This window comes from Calidris pugnax, unplaced genomic scaffold (assembly GCF_001431845.1).
Source record: "Calidris pugnax isolate Ruff unplaced genomic scaffold, ASM143184v1 scaffold44, whole genome shotgun sequence".
Lineage (NCBI taxonomy): Eukaryota > Metazoa > Chordata > Aves > Charadriiformes > Scolopacidae > Calidris > Calidris pugnax.
The window spans coordinates 35,391,231-35,407,703 of NW_015094506.1; the positions used below are offsets into that span (position 1 = coordinate 35,391,231).

General features: G+C 44.7%; 1 protein-coding gene across 1 annotated transcript in view; it reads left to right on the forward strand.

The window, feature by feature from the left end:
• Positions 1 to 1,087, forward strand: part of LMOD2 (leiomodin 2 (cardiac)) — a 6,831-nt gene extending 5,744 nt beyond the window's left edge. The window contains exons 3-4 of the mRNA XM_014964363.1: positions 1 to 320; positions 663 to 1,087. The exon at positions 1 to 320 is cut by the window's left edge and continues 11 nt beyond it. Of these exons, the coding sequence (XP_014819849.1) occupies positions 1 to 320; positions 663 to 689 (347 nt within the window). The 3' untranslated portion in view covers positions 690 to 1,087. The remainder of the gene's footprint in view (positions 321 to 662) is intronic.
• Positions 1,088 to 16,473: the final 15,386 nt, after the last annotated feature.

The window sequence follows — 16,473 nt, forward strand, 5'->3', positions numbered from 1 at the left end:
CCCCTCCCCCTCCACCTCCTCCTCCTCCACCGGTTATTCCAGAGAAGAAGGCACCAACCAGGAATATAGCTGAAGTCATCAAACAGCAAGAAAGCTCAAAAAAAGCCTTACAGAATGGACAGAAAAAGAAAAAAGGCAAAAAAAACAAAAAACACGAGAACAGCATATTGAAAGAAATTAAAGATTCTCTAAGATCAGTCTCGGACAGAAAATCAGAAGAAGGTTCACGACCCTCCACCCGTCCCTCCACCCCACAAAGGTCTCTCCATGACAACCTTATGGAAGCAATTCGGGCAAGCAGCGTAAAGCAATTAAGACGGGTAAGTAAGATTCTGTTTCAGTAACTGATTGAGGCTCAGCTATAGCACACGCTCAATTAGTTTTAGTACATATGTATTTAATAAAAAAAGACATTCTTAGAAATGTGGGCATAAGAAAACATTTTGGGGGAGGCTTTCCTCTGGTTAGGCTTTTCTCAGCACACTGATTTCTATTCGGCTGAGATTTTGACAGAAAGTGGGGTACTTTCTCAGGGTCGGGCTTGTTACAGGAGATGCTGTGTAGCACAGGGATGTTGGGAGTGTTTCTGTAGCTCCGGTAGGAATTCCGCCATCCAGACTGCACAGCAAATGTAATGAACCTCCCCACCCCTCCTTTCCTAGGTGGAGGTACCAGAAGCCCTTCGGTGAAAGGCTGGACAACAGAGAAGCAGAGCACTGCAGTGATCAAGGAGAGGCTACTCGTCCATTCACTGGTGGTAACATAGACTGTGTAGCAAGCTGCATTCAAAGTACACTCTTAGATTAATTTCTCCTCAAAGAAATAAACCCGCTAAATGCGATACAATGCTTTAAGGATACATTTGCCTTGTAATCTGTAAATATGGAAATAATTTTCTTTTTTTTATTTAATGAGATTTCTATTGAGAAATTGCTGCTTATTTAGATATTCTTTTCAATATCTGTTTGCACATCACTGGACAAGTCCTTCACACTGAGATGTAATAGTTTACCAACCTGTGGTTTCTTCTTTTTTTCTTTATTTTCCATTAATTTACAATAAATCTGGTTTGAAGCTTTCAAGCAGACACATAGTCCTGGGTTTCTGTGAGTGAAAACCTACCAGATGCTTGCATCAAGTTCACGAGCATTAGGGAAGTCTCCTGGGAAAGAATTTGAGATCTTTCTCAGCTGCACCCATCAAGCTTGCTTGGAGGATAGTACCTGATCCCATATGTTAGTGCAGTTCATACTGACATGGGAAAAAATGGTTCATAAGGCTGTATACAACTAAAATTAAGCTGTGGGCCATATTGGGTCACTGGTGTTGTGTACCAAGTCCTAAACCTTGACCTAACAGAAGGGGAAGTGGGTGATGAATAGATTTGCAGTTCATGTTGACTTAAAGGTTAAAAATTAATGTGGATATTTTAAGGATGCAGCAGAATTATTCAACTGAGATCTGCTCAGTGCAAGTGCACCAGCTGTATCTAGGCAGAACTAACCCCAGTGCAGACATTCAGTCAGACAGAGAAACTTGAAGAGCAGTCTAGCATTCAGGTGGAAAAAGACTTTCATACGATATCAGCTGAACAACAAGTGGGGTGTGAACAGTCAATATGATATGGTGGAAGCAGAGCCAATATCATTTGGAGGTGCACGTCTGGAGGTATCACATCACAGGCGATGGCATGAATAGCCCTTCTGCGTGTAGTACTAGACCTCTCCCTCTCTCAAATCAGTTCTAGTTCTGAGCTTCAGCTAGTGTGAAGGTAGTAATAACATGAAGAAAGCTGAGAAGCGGCCAAAATGTTGAAAGGCAAAAGGAGATCTTCTATGAAGACAGGCTGAGAGAGTTGGGGCTGTTCAGCCTGGGGAAGAGAAGGCTTGAGGAAGACCTTGTAGCAGCCTTCCAGTATCTGAAGAGGGTCTGCAAGAGAGATGCCTTTTTGCAAGGGCATGTGGTGATAGGGCACTGGCTTCAAAGTGGAAGGCGGTAAATTTAGATTATATATTTGGAAGAAATCCTTTACTGTGGGGGTGGTGAGACACTGGAACAGGTTGACCAGAGAAGCTGTGCATGCCCCATCTCTGCAAGTGTTCAAGGCCAGGCTGGATGGGGCTTTGAGCAACCTGGTCTAGTGGGAGGTGTCCCTGCCCATGGGATACCTTCCAATCCAAACCATTCTATGGTTTTATTACATATATTTAGAAACACTACTAAACATTAATTAGTGTTCTTGTTTCAACAATAAATAACAAAATAGATATTTCTTTTACATAAAACCACGTTTATGGTCACCCAACATTGCAGTAGCACTGGAAAAATATGAGTAAACTTGTATCTAGAAATAGTAAATTACTGAAGGGAAATGAAGTATAATGGAGAGGGGATCCGTTATTGTCAAGAGTGTTACAAACAGTAAAGATACATTTTTGCTTTTCTATTTATTGACTAGAACATATCAAAAGCAATTTAGAACTAACTGAAACACTTTCCAACATTTTCCCTCTTGCCTCAGGATCACAGCAACTCATAAGTATTTCTAGATGCAGTATCACAGGAAATATGGTATGTACAATTAGTTTTTAGCTGCCTTTATAATTGCATAGGCTCCCATGGCATAAAAATCAACCTATGGTCAATCTCCCACTACCAAACGGAAGCTGGAGCTTGGGGTCTTCTGAGGATGGAAGCAATGCTGGAATGCAGACAACAGCCAGGAGGAGACCCGTGACCCCAGACCTTGTTCCCAGCAGCTTTGTGAAGGATGACAAACAGCAAAATGTTTAATCAGATGCCTGAAGTGGCTGGGCAGTTGCAAAGGAGAACAAAAGATAGGGAGAGAACACAGGGAAAGGCCAATGGAGAGGATTTGGAGGAAAACAAGAAAATGTTTTAGAAAACGAAACCTTTAAAGAAAGAGGGAGAGAGAAGTTAGGAACATGCCCCATCTCTGCAAGTGTTCAAGGCCAGGCTGGATGGGGCTTTGAGCAACCTGGTCTAGTGGGAGGTGTCCCTGCCCATGGGATACCTTCCAATCCAAACCATTCTATGGTTTTATTACATATATTTAGAAACACTACTAAACATTAATTAGTGTTCTTGTTTCAACAATAAATAACAAAATAGATATTTCTTTTACATAAAACCACGTTTATGGTCACCCAACATTGCAGTAGCACTGGAAAAATATGAGTAAACTTGTATCTAGAAATAGTAAATTACTGAAGGGAAATGAAGTATAATGGAGAGGGGATCCGTTATTGTCAAGAGTGTTACAAACAGTAAAGATACATTTTTGCTTTTCTATTTATTGACTAGAACATATCAAAAGCAATTTAGAACTAACTGAAACACTTTCCAACATTTTCCCTCTTGCCTCAGGATCACAGCAACTCATAAGTATTTCTAGATGCAGTATCACAGGAAATATGGTATGTACAATTAGTTTTTAGCTGCCTTTATAATTGCATAGGCTCCCATGGCATAAAAATCAACCTATGGTCAATCTCCCACTACCAAACGGAAGCTGGAGCTTGGGGTCTTCTGAGGATGGAAGCAATGCTGGAATGCAGACAACAGCCAGGAGGAGACCCGTGACCCCAGACCTTGTTCCCAGCAGCTTTGTGAAGGATGACAAACAGCAAAATGTTTAATCAGATGCCTGAAGTGGCTGGGCAGTTGCAAAGGAGAACAAAAGATAGGGAGAGAACACAGGGAAAGGCCAATGGAGAGGATTTGGAGGAAAACAAGAAAATGTTTTAGAAAACGAAACCTTTAAAGAAAGAGGGAGAGAGAAGTTAGGAAACTCTCTGTATGGGAGTTGAAAACTGATACAGAAAAAGATGATATAGAAGAAAATGAATACTGAAAAGTGGCAGAGAGAGAGTGGAAGAGAAGAGAAGAGAAGAGAAGAGAAGAGAAGAGAAGAGAAGAGAAGAGAAGAGAAGAGAAGAGAAGAGAAGAGAAGAGAAGAGAAGAATGCATAAGAAGAAGAAAACCTAGAAAAAGGGAAAAAAAAAGGTAAGATTCATGTTTCAGGTCAGTAGGAGCTGCTGGAGTTACTCTTTTCTAGAAGGGGAGGGTGATGGGCACAGCCCTTGCGCAGGCTCGTCCGGAGCTGCTGACTGCAGTTGCTGACAGGTGGCTCATCAGTCACCTCAGGGTCCCCTCCCTGGTGTAAGGCCCACTCTGACGATGGAGAATAGTAGTTCAGCTAAAATGTAAAGTCACGGAAGCGGCAGCCACGTGTGGTTATTTAAGCTGCTGTGGCACGTTCCCTCTAGAAGTGTCAGTCCTGTGCCTTGGCCAAAGTCTAATCTGGGTAATTACCTTCTGCCTATATAAATTTCACAGCAGTTTCACTTGGAGGCATTTCAAGGCCTCTCTCCTATTTGCAAATCACAAGGCAGAACCCCAAAACACTTTGTTAATGTGTTGATGTGCCGCTGAAGGGAAACGCAGCCCCCTGCCCTCCTCATGTGGGTGTCAGCTCCACCGCCAACAGCACCAAGCTCCCTCACAGATGCTTCCAAGGAGCAAACTATTTTCATTTCAAATAGGCAAGCAAGCACTATCTGACCAGCACACGAAACCTCTCTGGGAGGTACTGTGCCACCTTCCCAGACTGGAAGATGGTTTAGCAGGAGCCAAGAGGTGCCAAGCCATGTTCCTGCCCAGGAAACAAACACCTCACAAGTGGGCACTTCCTCTGGGGACAGGTTCTGTGTTCTGTGAAAGCTCAGTTCACTTTCCATGCCCTTTCCTTGAGTCACAGAAAGGCAAATCACCTCTTTTGAAGGCCTGACTGCCTCTTGTGTGACCTGTAAGGAATGTGGCCCCTGGGCCAACTCCTGCACATCCAGCGCTCTGCTCCCATCAGAGCTGGAAGCGGTCTCTGAACAAGGGAGCACCAGGACACAGGTGTGCTCCTCCTTTGGACTCACAGGGCTCTCTGCAGTGGGTGGCCTTCCACTTTCTTTCAAGGACCAATTAAAGAAACAAAACACACCGAAAATCTGCCAGGATGAATTGGTCAGCAATAAAAGAGCTGCGAAGGATAACCAAGTGCTTGCTGTCACTGAAGAGGTAAAAGGACAGGAGAGGACAATGGGTTACAAAGTCTTTAGGAGATAAACTTTTATGTCCTTAGATTATTATTTCTCTCCTCATCAGTTGCAAAAATGACCAGACCGTTGAAAAGCAGAAATATTGTAGCTTTCCAAGGAAGAAAAAAAGCAAAACCTGCCCCTTGTTTTCACACTGAGCCAAATCTCTCCCATGAGTGTTCCCTCAATTTCGGGCTGGGGAGGGCTGAGTACTGTACAGACCACACAAGCTTCACACTGTGCTTGAAACTGACACCAAATCCTCTCATGTGCCACTGAGGTGCTGCTGCAGCAAAGATCTGCCACCCAGGTACACCAGGCAACAGCTGCAGCCTTGTGTGGTGGTCAGAGTCTGTGCCACCCTGCAAAACCCCAAGCACTGAAGAGTCCAACAAGGAGGCACTGCCTCCACTGCAGCTTCATGCTTTGGCCCTTCTCCATAACATATAACCATGTGAGCATCCCTGCCATGTAACAAGGTGTGGAAGAGCTGAGCTACAAAATATCAGAGCTTGACTGTTACCTGCAGTCCCAGTCTTTGGCCCTTTAGTTTGTGATTCACCACCTGGGGAAGTGTCTGAGCTTATAGAAAGAAGAGAGGCTTGTAAAAGTCCAAGAGAGATTATTTCCATGTCTTCTGAAAGTTTCCTGCCCTCCTGCTGAGTCCCCCATTGGAAGTTCTGGACGGTGACCCGTGTTGCTCTGCAGGTGGTGAATTTCTCTGGGGGTAGAGATGCTGGTCCAACAGCCTGCTCCGTCCATCTGCCCCAGCTCTGCAGAAGTGCTTCCTTCCTACCAAACAGGGCAGGTCACCAGTGAGTCTCCTTCTAGGCAAAACCACATCCATTTCTGTGGGACGAATCTGTGCTGCATGCACCAAAGGAGCTGGTGCAGCACAGTCCCACCATGGCACAGTGGAAGGATGGACGTCCTGGGGCCTGGAAGGCTGCAAGGTGGAAGGGAGCAGGAGCTTATGGCCAAGGCCTCCCGCTTGCATAAACTAGCACAACACAAGTGCAACCCTCCCAGCACAGAAGGGAAGCTGTGAGTATTCAAGGCTTCCATGCCACCACTCATATGGTTTCCACGGAAGTTCATCAGATATATGAAAGTAATGATTTAGGCAGAGAAGCTCCTCAGCCAAAATAGAGAGGACTTGTCTGTAGCTTGTTTAGAAAAAGACACATAACTACCTTAAGGTGACCATGAAGAAGGTATGTACAATGTCTGGATTTAAGTGGAGAGGCAGCTCCAAGAACTATGGCAGGGTGCAAGCCCAAATGCAACAGGGTCTGGAAGAGTGTGTACAATTCTGGTAACTAGCAGCCAGGAAAAATTGTTTGAATCGGAAGAGGGGCAGCAAATGGCTAGGATAATTGGGGAACTGGAGAGGCTGTCCTATGAGAGAGATGAGAACAGGTGGTGGGATCAGTCTAGCCAAACAAAGGCTCAAAAGGATTTCAGCTCATCTCTATAAATACTGCAGAGGGGAAAGAGCTACAGGACATTGTTAGCAGTAGGGGAAAAAAACAAAACCCAAAAACCCCCCAAAAAAACAAACCAAAAAACCAAGGACAGAAGATGCATGACTGCATTTGGATCTGAAATTAGATGAAAGTTCCTAACTTCTAGAACAAGAATGTTCTTGGAACAGTATTCCCATTAAAAAAGGAATGGGCAAATTCACCAACTTAGTGTTAAAAGAATGCAAGAAGCTTATGAAAGGATACTATGGTGTGGTGCTCTCAGCAGCAGAAGCCTGAAACTGGCAACACAGAAGCTCCTGCCATTGTTATATTAATGCTCTTAGATGTGATAACTCCACAGGATCTGTGAGCAGGAATGGTATTGAAAGTTGTAAAAGTCTCTTACAACTTGTAGTAAGATGCTTTGCTTTCAAATCCATGCAAGTCAGACATAACTTTAGAAGCACGGAAGCCAAACTCATACTAGATGCCGGCCCAATGGCATCTATGCTTGATACCAACAGGAACCAAATACTTACAAGAAAGAGCAGAATTTAGTTCACGTATTGATAAGCCCAGCACTCTGCATACACTGTCTTGGTCTGACAGATTCTCATTTCCAAAAACCTTGCACTTAAGACAGAATTAATTTTTAGGTTAAGTCCTCAAAAGTTACAACACAAGTTTACTTTGACTTGCCAGTTCAATGATTTAATTTTGAATTTTAAGTTCTTGAATAGATTAGCGATAATTGTGTCTTATGCACAAAGATAAAACCTGCAACCGGGAGATAAAGAATTAAATTGTGTGCCTGTGTCATTGAGAAGATGCTCTTTAGAAGCACCTGATGATTTGGAGTGGACACTTTTATAAAAGTAGCATGAGATATTTTTATTTTCAGATATGCAAAATGTCAGACTACTGATGATGTCCCAGGTTGGGCACTTCAAAATGAAGTTTCTGAACCAGACTGTTGTTTTTGCAGTATTTTGGTCATTTAATTTTATCTGACAGTTCTCTTGCTCTTGGAAGTACAGAGGACTCATGTTTAAGAGCTGCTACTCAGAAAAAACCTTCATCATCTGACAGGAGACATCTCAACATCCCACCTCTTGGCAAGTACTTGGGCTTCCCAGTCCTCAACCTCACCCCGAGCTGCCAAGACCTGGAGCGACAAAGGAGGAAGATGATGGGCAAGGGGTGTCATCACAGCTCAGGTGGGCAATGTGAAGGTATGAATCGGGACAAAGTAAGTGGGCTGCTGGTAAGGGTTAGCTGTGACAGGGTAGCTCCCAGCATGGACCAACAGCTTCCCCAAGATCCATGCTGCCCCAAGGTCTCAGGTCCTCTTGCTGTCCTGCAAGGGGACCATGGGCTGAAGGTCCATCGCAGCTTTGGGTCTGCAGGGTGGACGCAGCCTTGTGCTGAAATTGGGAGGTGAAAGAGCAAACCGCAGGTAGCATGCAACAGCTGAGGGGCTTATTTTCTTTTTGTGAAGGTGGTGGAAAAATAGGGCAACCATCACCAACTGTCCATGGGGTAGCTGGTGTGTTGTCAGACCCAGATGTAACAGTTCTGTGTGAAAAGGATGGATCAGCCCAAAAGCAAAATGGAAATAATCTGCTCTTCTTGATAGCAGGACAACAGCCTGCCTGCCAGGTGCACTTATTTTTATCAGTAACATTTGACTTTTTTCAGCTTCAAATGAATACGAATTTTGAAAAGCCTTCTTAGTGGCAAAAATGAATTATTTTCTACAGAACTGTAACACAGGGAAGGAGGCTTCTCTTTAAAAAAGTTGTCACAGTAAAAATTCTTAGTGGGTTTCTGGTAAGAGCCACAACATGTATCCCAGAGCCAAGACTGAGGTTTGTGTCCTGGGCTGTGCTTCTGCTATTTGTCTGCTCTTGGGCATATTGCTTATGACTCTAAATTGCCTTGGGGATATCAGTACTGATTTGCCTCACAGCACTGCAAGGCTACATTCATACAGACTCATGTGTGCTCTAAGATCCACTCATATCAAGACCCATTTGAAGCGTTTTCAAAATTTATTTATTTTTATTTAAGCTAACAGCAATGTTTTCACTGGCTGAATAGCTGAGTGAATACGATGGATGCCAGTGTATTTCTAAGCAGTAAGAGAAGCACAGCCCATGACCCCATATAGGAAATTTTATAAATTCAGATGAGGCAAACCACAAGGATGGGAATCCTGCTGCTGTCTTGGCTGTGTAAGCAGGCCACTGAAAGGAAGACATGCCATTTCTGTCATTTAGTGACCTAAGAAATAAGGATATAAGCAGCTGACAGGACAGTCAGCCGTGCTTATGCACCCTGAGGAGGATAAATTGGGCCTGTTTCCCAGGAGAGGCCTAGGAGACAATTTCACAAGACTAACCAAGTATAACCTCGATCCATCAGACTATTTTTCTTGCTTGGACGATACCTGAAGTTTCAGTTCCATAGGTAAGAAATGCATCCCTTCTGCACCCCGTTCTTCCTTTCTGCTGAGAGCACTAGGTCAATGTACCCATAAAGGGCTAAATATTTCCCGGGCTTTGCTTCACAGGGCTTTTCCTAAGAAACTTTGGGAGCTATAGCTTGCTTTTTTTTTTTTTAATTAACTTAGTCATGAATGTTCTTGAGGGCTGTCAGTGAGCTACAGTCAGAGCAGGGAGTTCCACAGGCACCTGAAGGAAGTGTTTATGTGTACACAGAGCAGGGTCACTCCTTTCGCCGGGTCTCAGCTTACTGCTCTTCAGCTCAGCGAGACGTGCACGTGTTGCCGTGTTTCACAAACAAGTTGGAAGGCAACAGTGCTCGTGTTTCATGTCCTCTTGAACACTTCCGACGAGCTCCAGCTCTTCGTTTCCCTCTGCACCAAGTCTGCCCCGACCATGGCAGGTAAGTTGTGTGGGTCGGGCAGGTACAGGCAAACCCTGCCCGTATTGCGAGCCGGTGGGACAGACACCAGCACCAACCCAGAAGGTGTGAGGCTGCACAGGCAGCACTCAGAAGGGGCAAATATTCCTGCTTTTCATCCCGGCTTAGCACACAGGTTTGGGTGCCTCACTAGCCCCTGTTACACGACTTTGACATCCCATGCCATTCTTATCTTCATAGAATCATGGAATCATAGAATTGTCCAGGTTGGAAGGGACCTTTTGGATCATCGAGTCCAACCATCAACCTAACACTGACAAAACTATCACTAAACCATGTCGCTAGCCAGTCATGAGGTAAACTTTTCAGTCTCTGCTGTAGTTTAGAGATACCAAAAACAGTTTGAGTGAGATCCAATTACTCCAGACATCCTCATAGTTGGATTTTAGGTGCAACACCAGTCAGAGCAGCCACAGGACAGTTTTGCAGCCCTAGTTGAGCACTGCTGGACTCCCTGTTTCCCTCTTCATGCCTGCCTGTCTGCTGCCTCCTCTCCTGCACCAAACCTGCAACCACTCAGTTTGGGGAGGTAAACCACCATCAAAAGAAAAAAAATAAAAATCCCCAAACGCAACCAACCAACCAACAAAAAGGAAGACACTTCTAGTTTGGTTCCTCAACCCTCTCACTACAGGTTCAGTGCTATGTTACTGATGGCAGGGGGGGTGGTGGGAACCTCTGGCCAGGAACAGAGGGAGGGCAGCGTCAGGCAGCATAGATTTAGCTTGGCTTAAATTGTTCTGGATCCATACCCGAAGCTCTTTGTGACAACAGAATGGTGGATGGTGATAGCCCAGCACAGCTGAGCAGCCCACATCACCCCACCGTGCCTCTGGCTCCTGCTCTCAAATTCCCACTGAGATGAATCCTACAGGTCACATGGAGAACTGAGCTCACAGCTGGGTGTCAGAAAATCCCGAGCTCTAATCCCGCTCTGCCAGCTCCGTGCTAGGAGACATGGTGTGCCTCAAGGACATTGAACAAGTTGTGTCAGCTTCCTATCCCTGCAGAGTATAAAAATTAGTTATAGAAAATGCTTCCAGAGGGGCCTTTGCTCCAAGACAAGACCAAATAGAATTAAACCAGTCCTTAAAAATACATAGTAGATAGAGTTCCTAGTCTCCCTGAGCAAACATCCATTGGAAAGTCTTAGTGCTTCGTCATCTTCTCAGATGGAAAGTAAATCCATTAGTACCATCCACACTGGACATGGAGGACTATTCAAGATGGATTGTTGTTTGGCTACTTCAGGGTGGCAATGGGCAGCCTCATCTGTGAGGGACTGTATAGCAAGTTAATATGACAAAACACTCTATCTCATTCTACCACTTAATTAAATGCAGGGTGACCAGGTACTGAGTCCTCCGATGGCCATCTCCATTTGAAAGCTGACAGAGCCCATAGCTCATTGCACAGTTAGCCAGCTGTGATCCCACCGACAGCATGATTTATTCTCAGTCAACTCTCCCCGCTGCCGTGTGCTGCACCGCACCTCCTCAGATACAGTCCCCACCAGAAGAGACATGGTGGCAAGTAACTGGGAATATGGGGTCGTTATCCCATTTGGGGATCTGCATGACCCAGGATTGCTCTCCCATCTCTTGCTTTGCCTGTCAGTTTTCCAATACCGTCTCATCGTTGTGTTGACACTAGTAGTGCCACCTGGGATAAAGTGGCAATGGGGTGATGGGTGCAGAAGTGGTTCTTTTCTAAGGGTTGGGCCAACTCATCACTTCCAGGGCAGAATTTCTGATCAGAGTGACAGAACTAGACTGAGCCCTTGGGTTTCAGGTGCTGCTGTTGTGGTGGGAATCACATGCCCAAGACCACTCAAAATAAAGACCTGAACTTCCCTCTGTCATATTTCAATGAAAGTTTAAACACACACTTTCCAAATCACCCTCTTTTTGAGATGATAAATATTTAGCCCTCCCTCCAAATGGAGTGGTGGTCTCAAGAGAATTTTGATTTTACTGTAGCTTTGTTTATAGGGCATTTCCTTATTTGAAATTAAAGGTTAATGCATCTCTTGGGCAAATTCAGGGTGTCTGTCTCTCTCATTTGCTCTTCATGTAGAAGTGTGGTGAGTTCATTTCTTCCTGGGGCAAATGGTGAAACCATTCAGTTCTTCAACAAGCCATGGGATGGAAAACCTCTGCGGGGCTATTCAGTCCTCTTGCTGGGACTGGGAGGGCTGCAATGGTCTCTGTGGAAAGGAGAAAGAAGATTCAAATGTGCCCACCTCATTCCAATCTTTCCACCAGCAAGAGATGCTGCCTGCTGCCCTGAGTTCATGGGAGGTCTCCAGGGCCATTGCTGGCATTTAAAAGCAAGCCATGGACTTGGGCATGTTATTTCTGATACAGAACATTATACTTTAAAAGCAGCACGTCTGATTTAGTTGAAACTGACTGGGAATGATCTGAAGGCAGATCAGAAGTTGCATAATTTATTACAGTCAGCTTTTAAGTGAAATTAGGGATTTAGTCTGGAAATGCTGTTGAAGCTGTAGCTCTGCTCTGATCTCTTGCCTCTTATGCCAGATATTCTGCTTCAAAATGCAAACACCGAGATAGCCAGTGGCAGAATTTCCTCCATGACACCTACACAGCTGCTTGTGAGCAGGACTCCCACTGCAGTATGGGGAAAGGCTGCATAAAAATATATGAGGAATATATGAGGATGCTATAGACTTTTATTTGCTTTTCTACCAAGCAGTGTGTGAGGGATCACCTTGCTTTGAGACGGAAGTGGGCACCATGCTGCCAGTGATCAGGCTTCTCACTTGAAGTGCTTTCTCACCAGCTTGGCTTCCACATCACACAGCACCAAGAAAAGTTTAACTGTGGTTGGTTTTCTTTTATTTTTTTCCCATGTCTCTTCCCATTCCTCCAGTTACAGCTTTCAAAATTATGGAGGAAACATGCTCCGTCACTTCTGTTTTCTCCTGCTGCCCCTGCCCTTCATTTCAGTGTTTTGTACAGAAAAGGTTTGCTTTTTTCCATGTCTGCTTTGGGACATTTGTCTGTTTAATAGCTCTCTTGGAGACATACTCAGTGTGACCCAAGTGTTATCAGCTTGGGCTCAGGGTGTTCTCATCAATGTCAATCCTTTCCTCACACGTCTCTGTGCTGGGCTTCACATCATTGTCATGTCAAAAGACACCCTGCAGCCCTTTCTTTCCTCTTTAATCCTTGTCTGGCATTGCTCATGTCATGGGAGGTATAAGTACATGAGGTAAGGAAACGCCAGGCCTAAGCCGTGAAGACAGTCTGAAGCTCCATTGAGCTACTTTTCCCTTCCCACTGGCTCTGAACCAGAACAAAGAATAAGGCATCTTTTCATCTTATGTCTCACCACCAATGAAGAATGTACTTCCTAGCAGACATCACGCAGGCTGTTAAACCCCTGATTATGTTTCAGGTAGGGGGTCCTGTCCTGATGGCTGGAAATGTGATAAATACAAATGAGAGGTTTCTCTGGTGGGTAAAGAAAGATAAAACTGAAACTTCCACTATGAATCTAAATAAATGTTCCTCAGCATTAATTTCTCTAAAGCAAAAAATTCACACAGCGTCTTTAATATAGATTTGCTCCTTTTCTGTATTCTAAAAATCTCTTTTGCAAATTTTATTAGGAAAGTAGCTCCATGATTGCCTGCACCACATATAAAATATGTATTTGCAGCTCAGAAGAGAAAATAAGTTTGTTCTTGTATTAAAAATCCTCTGTCAGAAGAATTTGATAAATATAATGCACCATGCAGAATCAGCCTGATTTTAATTTTAAATGCCTTCTCCAATGCCATAGGGGTATGTCCTTTATGCAGCTCCAGCCCCCAGACAACCAAGCAGTTACCCCCGTTACAAAGGCCAAATGTTTTGCCAGCTTGCAAGAACTGCCAAAACTGTAATATGAGCTTGTGGATGTCTTGATATATTCTCACCCAGACTTCTGTCTTTCTGTGCAATGGGTCACTATCTCGGGTAGCCTGACAAATCCCTTCTCTGGCCTGTCATTCCAGTCTTTGTTTCTGCCCTATGGACTCTGCCAAACCCTCATGTGCCCCAGAGAGAGGTCTGGGGGCTCTGATCGTACATGCTGTGCAGGTTGCTTCAGATGCTCCCATCTCCAGTGTAACCTTATATTTTGAACATCAGCTTCTCTGACCTTCCAATCCAAACCATTCTATGGTTTTATTACATATATTTAGAAACACTACTAAACATTAATTAGTGTTCTTGTTTCAACAAAATAGATATTTCTTTTACATAAAACCACGTTTATGGTCACCCAACATTGCAGTAGCACTGGAAAAATATGAGTAAACTTGTATCTAGAAATAGTAAATTACTGAAGGGAAATGAAGTATAATGGAGAGGGGATCCGTTATTGTCAAGAGTGTTACAAACAGTAAAGATACATTTTTGCTTTTCTATTTATTGACTAGAACATATCAAAAGCAATTTAGAACTAACTGAAACACTTTCCAACATTTTCCCTCTTGCCTCAGGATCACAGCAACTCATAAGTATTTCTAGATGCAGTATCACAGGAAATATGGTATGTACAATTAGTTTTTAGCTGCCTTTATAATTGCATAGGCTCCCATGGCATAAAAATCAACCTATGGTCAATCTCCCACTACCAAACGGAAGCTGGAGCTTGGGGTCTTCTGAGGATGGAAGCAATGCTGGAATGCAGACAACAGCCAGGAGGAGACCCGTGACCCCAGACCTTGTTCCCAGCAGCTTTGTGAAGGATGACAAACAGCAAAATGTTTAATCAGATGCCTGAAGTGGCTGGGCAGTTGCAAAGGAGAACAAAAGATAGGGAGAGAACACAGGGAAAGGCCAATGGAGAGGATTTGGAGGAAAACAAGAAAATGTTTTAGAAAACGAAACCTTTAAAGAAAGAGGGAGAGAGAAGTTAGGAAACTCTCTGTATGGGAGTTGAAAACTGATACAGAAAAAGATGATATAGAAGAAAATGAATACTGAAAAGTGGCAGAGAGAGAGTGGAAGAGAAGAGAAGAGAAGAGAAGAGAAGAGAAGAGAAGAGAAGAGAAGAGAAGAGAAGAGAAGAGAAGAGAAGAGAAGAGAAGAGAAGAATGCATAAGAAGAAGAAAACCTAGAAAAAGGGAAAAAAAAAGGTAAGATTCATGTTTCAGGTCAGTAGGAGCTGCTGGAGTTACTCTTTTCTAGAAGGGGAGGGTGATGGGCACAGCCCTTGCGCAGGCTCGTCCGGAGCTGCTGACTGCAGTTGCTGACAGGTGGCTCATCAGTCACCTCAGGGTCCCCTCCCTGGTGTAAGGCCCACTCTGACGATGGAGAATAGTAGTTCAGCTAAAATGTAAAGTCACGGAAGCGGCAGCCACGTGTGGTTATTTAAGCTGCTGTGGCACGTTCCCTCTAGAAGTGTCAGTCCTGTGCCTTGGCCAAAGTCTAATCTGGGTAATTACCTTCTGCCTATATAAATTTCACAGCAGTTTCACTTGGAGGCATTTCAAGGCCTCTCTCCTATTTGCAAATCACAAGGCAGAACCCCAAAACACTTTGTTAATGTGTTGATGTGCCGCTGAAGGGAAACGCAGCCCCCTGCCCTCCTCATGTGGGTGTCAGCTCCACCGCCAACAGCACCAAGCTCCCTCACAGATGCTTCCAAGGAGCAAACTATTTTCATTTCAAATAGGCAAGCAAGCACTATCTGACCAGCACACGAAACCTCTCTGGGAGGTACTGTGCCACCTTCCCAGACTGGAAGATGGTTTAGCAGGAGCCAAGAGGTGCCAAGCCATGTTCCTGCCCAGGAAACAAACACCTCACAAGTGGGCACTTCCTCTGGGGACAGGTTCTGTGTTCTGTGAAAGCTCAGTTCACTTTCCATGCCCTTTCCTTGAGTCACAGAAAGGCAAATCACCTCTTTTGAAGGCCTGACTGCCTCTTGTGTGACCTGTAAGGAATGTGGCCCCTGGGCCAACTCCTGCACATCCAGCGCTCTGCTCCCATCAGAGCTGGAAGCGGTCTCTGAACAAGGGAGCACCAGGACACAGGTGTGCTCCTCCTTTGGACTCACAGGGCTCTCTGCAGTGGGTGGCCTTCCACTTTCTTTCAAGGACCAATTAAAGAAACAAAACACACCGAAAATCTGCCAGGATGAATTGGTCAGCAATAAAAGAGCTGCGAAGGATAACCAAGTGCTTGCTGTCACTGAAGAGGTAAAAGGACAGGAGAGGACAATGGGTTACAAAGTCTTTAGGAGATAAACTTTTATGTCCTTAGATTATTATTTCTCTCCTCATCAGTTGCAAAAATGACCAGACCGTTGAAAAGCAGAAATATTGTAGCTTTCCAAGGAAGAAAAAAAGCAAAACCTGCCCCTTGTTTTCACACTGAGCCAAATCTCTCCCATGAGTGTTCCCTCAATTTCGGGCTGGGGAGGGCTGAGTACTGTACAGACCACACAAGCTTCACACTGTGCTTGAAACTGACACCAAATCCTCTCATGTGCCACTGAGGTGCTGCTGCAGCAAAGATCTGCCACCCAGGTACACCAGGCAACAGCTGCAGCCTTGTGTGGTGGTCAGAGTCTGTGCCACCCTGCAAAACCCCAAGCACTGAAGAGTCCAACAAGGAGGCACTGCCTCCACTGCAGCTTCATGCTTTGGCCCTTCTCCATAACATATAACCATGTGAGCATCCCTGCCATGTAACAAGGTGTGGAAGAGCTGAGCTACAAAATATCAGAGCTTGACTGTTACCTGCAGTCCCAGTCTTTGGCCCTTTAGTTTGTGATTCACCACCTGGGGAAGTGTCTGAGCTTATAGAAAGAAGAGAGGCTTGTAAAAGTCCAAGAGAGATTATTTCCATGTCTTCTGAAAGTTTCCTGCCCTCCTGCTGAGTCCCCCATTGGAAGTTCTGGACGGTGACCCGTGTTGCTCTGCAGGTGGT